The sequence below is a fragment of the Rhipicephalus microplus genome, chromosome 4, assembly GCF_043290135.1.
Source record: "Rhipicephalus microplus isolate Deutch F79 chromosome 4, USDA_Rmic, whole genome shotgun sequence".
NCBI classification, from domain to species: Eukaryota; Metazoa; Arthropoda; class Arachnida; order Ixodida; family Ixodidae; genus Rhipicephalus; species Rhipicephalus microplus.
In genome coordinates, this window is record NC_134703.1 from 232,298,790 (window position 1) to 232,312,806 (window position 14,017).

At 45.4% G+C, this 14,017-nt stretch overlaps 1 protein-coding gene across 3 annotated transcripts; it reads right to left on the reverse strand.

The window, feature by feature from the left end:
* Positions 1–2,482: 2,482 nt before the first annotated feature.
* LOC142814788 (uncharacterized) lies at positions 2,483–14,017 on the reverse strand. 3 transcript variants are annotated; one of them, XM_075894091.1, is made up of 5 exons: positions 13,537–14,017; positions 8,461–8,515; positions 6,079–6,305; positions 2,929–3,088; positions 2,483–2,831 (listed from the first exon to the last, which is right to left on the reverse strand). In XM_075894091.1, the coding sequence occupies exons 1-5, from the start codon at positions 13,681–13,683 to the stop codon at positions 2,569–2,571; spliced, it is 852 nt and encodes a 283-aa protein (XP_075750206.1). In that variant the 5' UTR covers positions 13,684–14,017; the 3' UTR covers positions 2,483–2,568. The 3 variants fall into 3 exon arrangements, with proteins under 3 accessions (XP_075750206.1, XP_075750207.1, XP_075750208.1); XM_075894092.1 differs by having other exon boundaries at positions 6,217–6,305; positions 13,537–14,005; XM_075894093.1 differs by having other exon boundaries at positions 8,461–8,523; positions 13,537–13,668.

The window sequence follows — 14,017 nt, forward strand, 5'->3', positions numbered from 1 at the left end:
TGGGCTCGAACCTCCAACCTTTCGGTTAACAGCCGATCGCGTTAGCCAATTGCGCCACAGAGACAGTCTTGCTCCACTCTCAACACCATCAGAACATATCTTCAAAGCTACAAGCGCAAAGAAAAAAAAGCGCTGCACCACCACCGGGTGGGCTCGAACCTCCAACCTTTCGGTTAACAGCCGATCGCGCTAGCCAATTGCACCACGGGGACAGTCTTGCTCCACCCTCACCACCATCAGAACATATCTTCAAAGCTATCAGCGCAAAGAAAAAAAAAGCGCCGCACCACCACCGGGTGTGCTCGAACCTCCAACCTGTCGGTTAACAGCCGATCGCGCTAGCCAAGTGCGCCAGGGAGACAGTCCTGCTCCACTCTCACCACCATCAGAACATATCTTCAAAGCTATCAGCCCAAAGAAAAAAAAGCACCGCACCACCACCGGGTGGGCTCGAACCTCCAACCTTTCGTTTAACAGCCAATCGCGCTAGCCAATTGCGCCACGGAAACAGTCCTGCTCCTCTCTCACCACCATCAGAACATATCTTCAAAGCTATCAGCACAAAGAAAAAAAAGCGCCGCACCACCACCGGGGAGGCTCGAAACTCCAACCTTTCGGTTAACAGCCGATCGCGCTAGCCAATTGCGCCATGGAGACAGTCCTGCTCCACTCTCACCACCATCAGAACATATCTTCAAAGCCATCAGCCCAAAGAAAAAAAAGCACCGCACCACCACCGGGTGGGCTCGAACCTCCAACCTTTCGGTTAACAGCCAATCGCGCTAGCCAATTGCGCCACGGAGACAGTCCTGCTCCACTCTCACCACCATCAGAACATATCTTCAAAGCTATTAGCGCAAAGAAAAAAAGCGCCGCGCCACCACCGGGTGGGCTCGAACCTCCAACCTTTCGGTTAACAGCCGATCGCGCTAACCCAATGCGCCACGGGGACAGTCTTGCTCCACTCTCACCACCATCAGAACATATCTTCAAAGCTATCAGCGTAAAGAAAAATAGCGCCGCACCACCACCGGGTGGGCTCGAACCTCCAACCTTTCGGTTAACAGCCGATCGCGCTAGCCAATTGCGCCACGGAGACAGTCTTGCTCCACTCTCAACACCATCAGAACATATCTTCAAAGCTACAAGCGCAAAGAAAAAAAAGCGCCGCACCCCCACCGGGTGGGCTCGAACCTCCAACCTTTCGGTTAACAGCCAATCGCGTTAGCCAATAGCGCCACAGAGACAGTCCTGCTCCACTCTCACCACCATCAGAACATATCTTCAAAGCTATCAGCACAAAGAGAAAAAAGCGCCGCACCACCACCGGGTGGGCTCGAACCTCCAACCTTTCGGTTACAAGCCGATCGCGCTAGCCAATTGCGCCAGGAAGACAGTCTTGCTCCACTCTCACCACCATCAGAACATATCTTCAAAGCTATCAGTCCAAAGAAAAAAAGCACCCCACCACCACCGGGTGGGCTGGAACCTCCACCCAGGCAGCACGCCGCCGTTGGACCAATCTTGGACCAACATCGGCTAACATCGGCACTGACGTCGGGCCGACGTCGGAAGTGCAACTTCTTCCAATGTCGGGCCGACGTTCAAGCCAATGATGGGCCGACGTTTTGCCGATGTTTTAGCCAGTATGCAACCAACATTGGGCCGACGAAGGCCCATCGTATTGCCGACAAAGCTGCCAATGTTCGGCCAACATTGGGCCATATTTCAGCCAATCACATGCCATTTTTACGCCGATGTTTGCTGCACGACGAATATTGGCTACGGATGTACGACCGACATTGGACCAATCCAGGGCCACATTGCAGCCCATCAAATGCCGTTATTACACCGATGTTTCCTGCACGACGAATATTGGCTACTGATTGGCTTGCCATTATGTAACCATTATTAGTAGGGAATTTTTCTTACCGGAAGATTTAAACAATATGCCTCGATGACCCGCTCTTGCAGCTTTGCAGCCCTGTATACTTGGGGCAACAGAAAATTGAATGCTGAGAACTGAAAGCAGTTACTCGATCTATTTCATCTTTTATACCTCATTCCCTTTGCTAACACTAGAAGTGTAGTTTATTTTTTTACCAATTTATCTTTTGCAATAGCTAGTGCTGGTATTTGGTACAGCAGATCGAAAAAAGTCGTTAGGAAGTAAATGTTGAAAGCGTATGTCCCCCACTTGCAATCCCCACATATGTCCCCCACATGGTAATCGAGAGTATTCATAGTTTAGAGCATTTTTTTTGTAACTAAAACATGGTGATGGTCCATAAGGTATGTAACTGCGCAAAAAACTGACGGAAACAAGAAGGAGAGAAAAAGGACAGACAAGCGCAGACTATCAACTGACGCTTTATTGCAAGAACGAGGCAATATATATAATAGGCAGAAAAAAGCATGGTGATGGTGCTTCCGAATCAGCATAAGCTAGCCGAACAGTGCACCACCGACAGTCTGCAGACTATTTATTCTTTGTTTTTTTTATTTATTTGGTACAACAAAAAATGTATACATTGAAAAATATATATACACAACTAAAAAAGGCCCGCTCTACTGCAGGTCAGGTTGCGTTGGGGGCACAGTGACAGTGGTGCTGTCAAGGCCCTGGCTGCTGTGGCTGGGCAGGAACCCAGCTGCCGCGAGCAGCCGATAATCTGCACTCTGAGAGTGGGGATCATCGGGCTGCTCCACAACAAATTCTTCTCTGAAGCGCCGCTTCCTGCCCCCACAGCGATCACCAGACCTTGGCAGCCAACTCTTAATAAAGTTGAGGGCCTCCGCCTGGTCGCACCCAGCTTTTTGGCAGATGACATCTGCAAACAAGAACAGAAATACCATAGTACACATGAAGCACTGCAGTACAGAGAATACACAAGGGTACACACACATAAAACAATGAACAAGTCTAACCTGTCACTAATCTACAGAGCCTCAGGTTCACAAAGGCCCTTTTCCCTTTTCTGCCATGAAGGCTGTACAGCACTTGCACGTCATGTGCCAATACAGCCTTCATGGCATTCACACCAATTTTTCGGAGGCCACGTCCCCCAATCTGCAGGAGGTGCTTGCGCTGTAAAAAAATGCAAGAAGCATAGATGGGGTAAACGCTACAGCACATCGAAATGTTTTCATGATAAAATTCTGCAAGAAGAGGACACTGAAAACAACAACTTGAATTTTCGGGCATCACATTTCATTGTTTTTTTACGCTAACTTCAACTCACTTGACCTAAAATGGTTTCCACATCAGCCCTCTCACACTCAGTGTGAGAACCTTTCAGAGTCCTTCTCTGAATGCAGTTTCGCTGTTATGAAATCAAATACAACACTGTTATAACCCTTAATAAATATTGATTCTAGCTATGAAATAGTATAATTACTTTGTACCACGTTTCTTCGAGGTTACAATGTCTTTGCCTGAATGTTGACCAGGAGTAGCTTCTACAGGTGAAAAACGATAAAATATGTGGAATTCAAAAAGAAGCTTGGACATGTTTTTAATCAATGCATTGTAAGCAGAGCACAACAAGATAAATGAACATGATCAAGGCGTACTAAGAGGCAACCTTAGAGCGACCAAATCTTGGTCATAGATGAAACTGATAGAAAAATAAAGGTCGCACTAGATGGTCGCACCATTATCTTTTTCTGTGATAGCCAACAAAGAGGCATGTCGCTATAGAAATCTCATCACAATAAACAAAGATGCATTTTTCTTCACACTACGAAATTGGGTGCATGTTAGATTTTTAAAAAAGTAAGAAATCGGCTAACACAAGGCAGGGTGAACTGTAGCTCAAAGTAGAGAGAGCCGCAGCGGACACGAAATAGGGTGATAAATAAACAAAATTACTGAATGTCTGTTTTAAGCAGGCTATTGCTAGTCACTGCCCATCAAACACACGATGCCGCCTACATCGTCTGCTAGCTTAGGACAGTTCACTCGGACTTCACAGACTATAGTAAATACAGTCGAATCTCATTAATTCCAACACACTTAATTCGAACTGACGCTGTGGTCCTATCAAAGCTATACCGCGCTCCGAAAATGCTCTCAGCACCCCGCCCAATCCTGCGGTGGCACTTCAGACACCTCATCGCTGTGCTTGAAGAAGAAAATGAAGAAAAGGAAAGAAAAGACTGCGGTGGAATGTTTGCCAAATGCCAATCTGCGACATTCCTGTGCCCCGCTTCGGCTTTTTCTGTCCCTGCCACGTAGAGACCCTTCTCCTCTTAACACTGCGCATGAAGAGAAAGAGGGGAAAAAAAGCTGTCGCAGAGAGTTGGCTCTCTCATGCCGATCTGCAACGCGCCGGTGTCACGCTCCCCTGTTTTTCGTTCCTGCTATGTAGAGACTCTTCTCCTTTCAACACCGCGCATGAAGAGAGAGAGAAAAAAAAAAGCTGCCGCGGAGTGTTTCTCTCTCGAATGCCGATCAGCTTTTCTCCAGGTGGAGACACTCCTCCATTCTCATCATGTGCTGGCCACGCTCCGGCTGCAGCGCAGATGGTAACAGTGGAAACACAGTTGTCTTCGAAGAGTGTCAGCACTGGACATTGCCGCGCTCAACTTCTTTTGCCAGGAAAATACTGAAGCCGAAGTACAAATGCTTTGCAAACTGCACGCAAAACTTGTTGACTCGTTGCAAGGCCAACGTGTACAGACATGTATTGACTACTTTAATTAATCACGGATGTCCTGTAATTTGTGAATAAAACTTCTCCATGCACATGCATCACTGCATGTTGAGCCCTCCGCTCGTTTACCGTATTTACTCTATTCTACCGCGCGCCCGGTTTCCACGAAAAAAAAAAAAAAAAAAACTAAGACATCGGTTGCAACGCGCACCCCCTTTTTTCTCGTTGGCCCGCTTGATCACACCACTCGCGAAAACGACTCTTTTTGAGAGCGTCTTCCGTTTAAATATGAAGTACGGGGGAAGCTTATGCCTATCTGACGTGCAACAAAGCATTGCTGTCACTCTAGTTTTACCGTGGCCCGATGTCAGTACACAAACTTGCTTCGCCCCCTTCTCCTAGACGGTTGTGGTGCCAGGCATGTCAAAGTAAAGAGGCGTGTGATCGGCATTCCGGATTTGCCCAAGCAGGTAGCCGTTGTTGTGCCGCAAGTTTAGGAGGAACCTCTGAAGACTCTGAAGCTTTTCTTCGTACTCCTCCGGCAACTTCCGGCATATGCCCGTTCGCCTTCGGAGGGAAAAGCCTTTTCTCTTCATAAAGTTCGTTAGCCAGCACCTGCTCGCTTTAAAATGGCTCTGCATTAGCCCTTTTTCTAAGGCTAACTCATAGCCTGCACTTGGAGCAGTTCTGTCGTCACGGGCCGCTGTGCCGCTCACTGCTTAATCACATACTCGCCGAGCAGCTCTTCAATTTCTGGAAACCGACCCTGCTGTGGTCCACTGAAGCCTTTGCGTGAATCTTTGCTGTCGACAATATTCTGCTTTTGTTTCCGCCAGTCCCGCACGCACGTTTCGGGAACTCCGAATGACCGCGATGCGGCCCGATTTCTGTCCGTTCCGGCACACGCGACAACTTTTCTTTTAGAAGCAGCATTGTGGTGCACTCGTCGAGTTTTTGGAGTCGGCCCTACCATGCCGTCGATGCTAATGTGCTACAAGATGACGACGAACTCCTCAGCACACGTATGAAGTGCTGCGCATGGGAAACACATAGGCATAAATGACCGACGCGCCATGCCGACGCACGTAGGGGGCGGCCATTTTGTAAGTGGCGATGGCAATAGAATGACCATATTCATTTTTTTTTCGTACTTGATTCTAACGCACATGCGATTTATGAACTCTCTTAACCAGAAAAAAGGTGCGTGTTAGATTCAAGTAATTACGGTAACTTTCATTATTTTGAACTTCTTTTAATTCGAACAAATTTTCTGGCCTCTTTGGGTACGAATTATTCATATTCGACTGTAGTACATTGGCTCATGAGATAACCTGACTAGTTTGTTTCCCGAAACACAGTATCTTAAAGCAGTACTAAATTTCTGCATGTTACATAGGCATATTAAAAATCAAGAAATATACACCAAAGCCGCAGCCACAGCTTTACTCTGCACAGCTGCCTCTGCTGCCTCCACTTCTCCAATTGTACCAGCAGGCAGCCGGGGAAGGTCAGAGGGGCGCTTTGCTGGCTGGGCGTGCTGAGGCACGGACAAGAGCCGTACCTTGTGCTTCAGCTGTCGCACCTCCTGCAGAACCTCTCTTTGTTGCTGCCGGATGCCAAGTTGGATCCGCAGGATCCGTAGCAATAGAGCTGAAACATACAAGAGTACATACCATATTTACTCGCACAATTTGCATCCTCACATAATTTGCTCACCAGTATAATTAGCCAGCCTGCTTTACTACAAGAAACTTTTTGCTCGCATACTTTGCCCTCCCCAACCAGCCGAGCCACCTTGCCAGCACACACACAGACATATTTGACTTCATGATGCTCTGGTCAGGCACATCTCTTGTCGAGCAGGCGAGTGCAGTCTTACACAAAATGGACTGAGTGCAAGGTCCCTTCTTCCATGAACTTTTATGCTTTCCCTAGAATATTGAACTTGAAAACTGAAACCTGTTTATGTGTAGTCCGAAATTCCTAAAGGTTTGTCTCCTATCTTCCCACCTTTTCCACGGCAAGAATGTATTCCCGAGACACAGCACAGATGTTGAACGCGTGCAAGGACCTGTCACATCAACAAGATGAGGCAGGTTTTCGCACTCGTTTTTTTTTTTTTTCGTTTCGCCATCTGGCCATTGCGTTTTTACCGTTCCTTGTGATAGGCTACAATAATTATATATGAGGCAGATTGCTGTTATAAAGCTTACCGAAGAAAACTGAAACCGTGCTACCGCTAAGCACATCAGCGTGGAGTTCTTCTACATGCAATATTCAGTATGGGAGCCAGCAGAAGAGTGCGTTGAATAAGACTTAGCATAGAAGCTTGGGTGTGTTGGTTAGATATCGGAGGGAACACAACGCAATAGAAGACTGGGACAAGGAATGGACACACACACACACATGAAGGGCGACACACACAGCACTGTGTTGGCATCGTGCTTCCTTGTCTGCATCTTACTTTACGTTGGGTTCCCGACAATTATTGGAGAGTACTTATGTTCTCTGGTATAACCCTGTCGTGGGAACTGGTTTTTGTGAGCACTGTTCGGAAGAACTTCAAGAAAATGGGGGCATTTGAACAGGCTTAGCAAACAAATGACAATCCGCTTTGAGACAGCTGTGACAGCGCCTGCAACATATATTCCCAGTTGAGCTTTTAGGCCAGCGATTCCTACTAGCTTCGCACATGACCGGATTGACAAAAAAAGTACACATAATACGCGAGTATATACCGCATTTGACTCTGTAGCTTTGATGAACCAGGCAGATACACAAATTTATCCAAAACTCCATTGATTCTGTTGCAAAATTATTCAACAAACAAATTGCGATGTTATCCATGTTACTATACGATTGTGGCACTTTACCATTGCAGCTTTCCAGGAGGCACACATAGTGCAGCATTAGTTCACCACTCGCAGTTAATTGTATGCAGTAGGTTGCTCACAGCAACTGACTGCATGCAATGGTGAACATCTTGCATGCTTGCACCGCTGTTTCAGCATGCTGGCTGCTTCCCATACGGCTATCAATTGATGTTCACAAAATTGGGAAGATGAAAAAAGACTACACAGTGCCCTCTGGCCACCCTATACTCCAAACCTCCAGCCAACAAACAAACAAAAGAAACAGAAGTATGCAAATGAATATTATTCCTAATGCAGCTGGAATGGAGTGTAGTTTTCACCAATTCTGTTTGTTAAGTCAATATGGAGTGAGTTAACTCCATAAAGTAGCTTTTCTCATAACAGTGTTCACTCTATTGTAACACAAGGAGTGACTTCATAGCATCTAGAAGGAAAAATAGAATCTTCAGTATTTGATAGAAATGTGAGGCTCTACCTTAAATCAACAATAATCTGGAAAAAAACTCATTACATTCTAAAAAAAAAAAGGCAGCACAGTTGATCCCCTTTACAAGAGACACTGATGTAACAGACAAACGGGGATAAGAGGCACCAGTGTGCAGGCTGACATTTGGCCCATCATGCATCAGGCACTCCGTAGATGCGCCTGTGCAGCCGGGAGCCCTGCAGTCAAGCATGCTGAGCAAGACTGTTGACCACTGTACAATGACACATTGCCACAAAATTTCAAAACTTCATTTCACAGACTTCTGCAAAAGCTTCTTACACTCTTGCATAATTTTTGCACAAGCTTCTCTCATTCTTGCGTGATTTTCGTCAGAACATATAAGTGTTGGAAGTTGTATGTCCCCAAAAACTTGCACAATACAAATAGCATACATTAAAGTCTATCACTTAATACGTGCATAGTGTAACAATGAAAGGAAACTCACGCATGGTTTGCTCCGAGCCTTCCCCGTGCGGTGCTTCCTTGAGCATTGGAGAGCACTGTACAGCTAGAGCAAAGTAGCATCAATCCAGTGTTAATGGCAGGCTAACAAGACAACAAAACTAACCCCCATATTCATAAACGCTCCCCGACTCGACTTTCACCCTTCACTTGACAGAGTTGAGCACTGTGCCGCTGCTCGTTTGAAAGTGACGCTGCGCTACTCGAGAATCACAGCAGATTATTGCTGACATGCAGCAATTTTCTCTGCTTAAAGACGGCGCTCCCATCAGCCATCTCAAGTGAAGGTGAAGCGTTGAGTGGAGGGACGTTCTAGAATACGGGGGTAAGATTGGTTGCAAGAACACTACAATAGACACACTTAATTTTTACACTTCATCTATATTGTACAGCTACACACATTCTGCATCCTTATAATGCAACATATACATACAGGCTTATAAGGTAAACACTGTAGGCTGCTCAAATAACACCTACACCAAAAAATTACCCAAAAGTGGCCATGCGCAAAGTACTTTTATTTGAAACTCACAAAACTTTTGCGGTGATGGAGAATAAATAAGACAGGTTACGCTTGGAGGCACATGAGACCTTCGCAGCTTTCATAAGTACAAAAAACAATATGGTATGTGTGTGTGTATGTACACATGAAGCTTCAGCCTTTACATACGGTTTCTTGAAAGAATCGACTATGAATTTTATGGCACCTGTGTCCTTCAGCGCAATTGAAAGCCTGCTGATCAGTGTGTGCAATTGTGGAATAGTTACATGGAAAATGGCGTGAAACACCTAAAATCAAATTTTTCTAGCTAGGAAACATGCAGCTGTGTATACACAACACATGCTGCAAACAGTGGGAGGTGACCACAAGAGTGATTTGAGTGCAAGCGGCAGTATTCCGCATTCATGCACCCCGCCATTTTCAACTGTTGCCCAAAAGCAGCACCACTTCAGCGTGCTACTTTTTTTTTTTTTACATCATAAACAGCACGGAATACAGCGAGGATGAAAACAACATATGCAATTAAATTTTGAGCACTATTTATGGTGCGCATGATTGATTGATTGATATGTGGGGTTTAACGTCCCAAAACCACTATATGATTATGATAGACGCCGTAGTGGAGGGCTCCGGAAATTTAGACCACCTGGGGTTCTTTAACGTGCACCTAAATCTGAGCACACGGGCCTACAACATTCCCGCCTCCATCGGAAATGCAGCCGCCGCAGCCGGGATTCGAGCCCGCGCCCTGCGGGTCAGCAGCCGAGTACCTTAGCCACTAGACCACCGCGGCGGGGATGGTGCGCATGAAAAAAAAAAAACAAAAACAAAAAAAAAACAAATTGGCCTTTGTACAACGACGAATTCATAATTTGCCTTCACGGACCTTCTGTTAGGCTGCACCACATACAGATTTTTTGTGGCTTTCAAAAGAGATTTGAAAAAAAAATAATAACCGTGTTTACTCTCGTCATGAGCGCACTCACTAAGTCACCCTCATTTCAGTCGCCAAAATTTTGAATTTTTTTTTTCTTCCACATATTAAACACACACACCTTACGTTCATCCGCTGAAGTCCCACGGGCTCCCCCCCCCCCCCCCTTGTCGCCTTCGCTCGCTGCCACGTGCCATTTTATTTTATTTTTGTTTCTATTTGTTCACGGAACGTCCCCTGTCTTTTTTAATTATCTCTTGTAACATATGTGGCATTATCTTGTTCCCGAGGTGCCACAGGTGCTCTGCTATGTAGATGCACCATTAAACTAGTATTTTTGATCAACTGTGCATTTCTGATGTTTACCTTGCAAGTACGTAAAACTGGCATGCTTCTTGATCTACGATACACATGTGGCTTGGCTCACTTTGAAGGAAAAGTTAGCATACAATGGTGTAAATGCTTAGAATTTGAAATATTGAGGCAGCAGCACACCGGAGATGATCATATGGTAAAGAAACAAGTGCTGCCTTATTACTGGCAAGTTGTCACTTATATGTACAAATAAATTTCGCGAGCTAAAAAAAGTACAAAAGCACAGCGAGGCTATGATGTGGTTCAACCTGTGGATTCGCTTCATTTATCACGCCATATGATGAAGCTTCCTTTGGTAAAACTGCTCAGATAAGAAAAAAAGTTTGCTGTCCAATACAGCAACTATACAAAGTGTGCACGTGCATCTCGCAGCGCCTTTTCATCACTTCCGAAATGTGCCACCAACATGCCCGGGCACCAACCGAATCTATTGCCTACAACTGCCATGTTGTCTCCTCATGCTTGCACCCGTTTAGTTTTGCCTCACGATGCAAGTTTGAGAAATTATGAACTGCTAGTGAGGCAAGTTGATTTAGTAGTCCACGCAGAGGGAGCAGAGCTTAGGGTGTTTCTTCGCTGAAAGTTATAACCTGAAATTGAGAACGCACATTCCGATTTTCCTAAAAGTACCAGCGTATTTGGCTGGTGCAGATTAACAAAAGCTACTTGAAGAAACTTTGCAATATTTGCATCTTCAGGTGCAACTTCATTATGGGTAAGTGCCATAGCCAAGTATTTACCTGCAAACAGATATAGCTTACCAAGATACTGTACATACAAACTTGTCCGCAGTTAAAATCATGATGGCGAGGAAGGCGTTTAAAATCGTGATGGCGATCGCGGAGATTTGGTATTGCATTGAAACAAACTATAAAGAATGGGAAACAATATTAGTTCACTTTGAAGTATAGCCGATCGGTTCAAGTTGGGCGTCAGGATTTTTTTTAATTAGTCAATTAATTCTATACACGGTCTCTATCATGTTCAGTGACTCCACTGTACATTAGCGTACAACAAAAGCAAAATACAAAGTGAAAAGTGTGTTAAAGCATACGCGAAAAATAAAGTGATGACTGGCGTTACCGCGGCACACACCACGCAAAGTCTCTATCTGCCTTGTATAATATTTTCCTCGACTATTTCCACAAATTGCAATCAAAGAGGCTCAAGCTCAACATCAGCACTGTTTAAAACACTTGGGGGGGGGGGGGGGGAGGGGGGGGGGCATTGCTACTTTGGTGGCGTAGGCCGTGACAATATATTCATAATATTATCTCTTGCAAACTTGCCTAGCTCTGCACGACTAGTTTTCGATGGGAGCAGCTGCGCTTCGCACATCCACTCTTGAAATTGCGGCTCGAGAGATTTTGAGCTTTCACTTGTTTTTGGGCCAGGCAATTTGTAGTGAAAGCAAGATAATATGCCCTCATAGGTTGTGGCGGGCAGCCGGTGTACGCCGTGGCTGGTATATGTGTCGCACATCTTGATTATCTGGTCTTGTATCGAGTGAACGAGCGAGGCCTTCCTAATCCAATGAGCTCGTTAAAGTAAGACAACAAAAAACCACAATGCTTCCACATCGTTCACAGCAACAGATGACGAGCCCCCAACAAACCGCACTGCAGCACGTGAACTGCCGTAGGTACCCAGGGAGTTACCCGGGCATGGCGGGAGAGGGCGACAACGGCAGAAGTGACATCACAAGAACACTATGTATAAAGGGGACATTTAAAGACTTTTTTCCTATTTTTAAACTTCGTGCACTGTTCTGTCACAATTTATAGCTCAGAATAGTTGTATTTTGAAAAGGGCACTAATTCATAAGCCCAATGGTTCAAGGATGGGTGCATTTAGGGGGCCCATTCTACGTTTTACTTATGCCCTTCAAGAACTTGCTTACAGGGCCAAAGTCCTGTTTCAGAAAGAACACGCTAGTGCGTGGCCAGCAGTCCGTCAAGCATTAGTGCTGGTGAGATTTGGAAATGCAGCGCATGAGCATCCTTATCTGCTACTTCTCTGCTCATGCTCTCGGGGCTTACTTGCAAGGCACGGTCTTTCGCACTTCTCATTTTCACACTGTAAATCAACTGATACCAACTCTGCCTTCCATTATTTAATAAACCAATATTTCATGGTCACGAGGACGAGCTTAAAATGTTTGCTACATCAGACCTGAACAGCATTTTGAGTCATCGAAACTTGCTAGTTGCAGCGAGCATTATGCGAAAAATATGATGTGCTTTACGGTGACAACTTGCAAAACACTGCAGCAACGATTAAAATCATGCATTTTTTGTGCTCACAGGAAATCCCTGAAGCAGGAGGCACTGGGCTTGATAAATTGCGCAGCTAAAATACGGATGCGCTTTCCAATGCTGTCATGCGTACAGGCGAAGAAATGGCAGACAAAACTGGGCGCACCCCGATTCTATGCGCATGCGTCCCATTCACAAGCCTCGCTGCCAGTTAGCACCACATGGCTAACTGTTTATGAGCTCGCTTGTTTCCTGTAACAGTGGACCATACGGTACACCTATTTAAAAACGAGGATAGAATGTATATAATGCAGCATCTGATGAAGCCATGACGATGTGTTGCTGATGAAATCTGGAACTCTAGTTAGTACCCTTATTGTTAACCAGCCGACCGACTAGCAAAAAGATTTGCGACTGAAATGATGGCATCTACACCTGCCCTTAAAGGGACACTGAACAAAGTTTTTGCCACCGAGATTTTCAGCCAAAGCAAAAGATTGGGCCATGAAATTCATAGACAATAATAATTTCAAGCAGAAACTACGAAAACATACTGAATTTGATGAGCCTTTTACAAAATGCCGCGTCTAGCTCTTAGACACGGCGTTTTCTAAAAGGTCGCGACATTTATTTTTCAAGTTTTTTTTTTGTTATTCAAGACAAATCTACGGTGCATTGTTCACAGAAAACAAAATTGCCTCGGTAAGATTTCTTTGCGAGCAGCTTACTAATTCTAAGGCAGGCGCGTTGATTCGTGAACTGAATGATGCGAGTGGTCGATCTTGCCTGCTAGTGGCTAGGCGACAAAGGCTTTACCTCATGTCCTGGTGTAGCTAAGCCACGCAAATGGAGCAGAAAATGTGCATTAACATTTATTTCACCTAAATATCACACGTATGTGACTTATTGCCGGTGACAGGTGATCAGGATGAAGTCGACAAGTTGCAAATCTGAACAAGAATTCACTCGAATGAAAAACCAACCTATACTCACGTGCACGGTGAAGTCGAACACGTCGTCCGTCAATGTTGTCACTGATGCCCGAAGGAAAAGAGAAGAGGACAAGCGACGGTGTCGTCTCTTCCTATAAAGTCGGCGGAACTGCCAGAACGGCCAACACAAAAGGCATCGGGTTGACATTCCTCCATATGGGCATCAGTCGCTCCACCCGGGCATGCAGCTGCTACTGGTTCTACTACTATCCTCTTCCCCGTGCCTCTTCCCGACATTGCAGTGTTGCTGCCATACTCGCGAACCTTTTTAAATTAAAGCGCGCAATCATGTATTATCGTGCACCATACTAAACTTAAAAACAGTGCGCCGGTACATGAGATCACGAAGCGCGGTCCACGCCATCACAAGAGCAATTAGAGAAATAAAACAAAGAAAACAAAAATGTATAAAATATTTTGTCTCAATACGATCCGCAATCCAGTTTCCTGCAGCGGCTTTTGGCTCTGTATGAACGGCCAAG

Bases quoted from the DNA above. Each gene is read 5' to 3' on its own strand.
- LOC142814788 (XM_075894091.1), bottom strand. From the start codon at position 13,683: ATGTCAACCCGATGCCTTTTGTGTTGGCCGTTCTGGCAGTTCCGCCGA. The intron at 6,306-8,460 runs GTGAGTTTCCTT...TGTATGTTTCAG, and splicing joins AGGCTCGGAGCAAACCATGC to CTCTATTGCTACGGATCCTG. The intron at 2,832-2,928 runs GTTAGACTTGTT...TCTTGTTTGCAG, and splicing joins GCTCTGTAGATTAGTGACAG to ATGTCATCTGCCAAAAAGCT.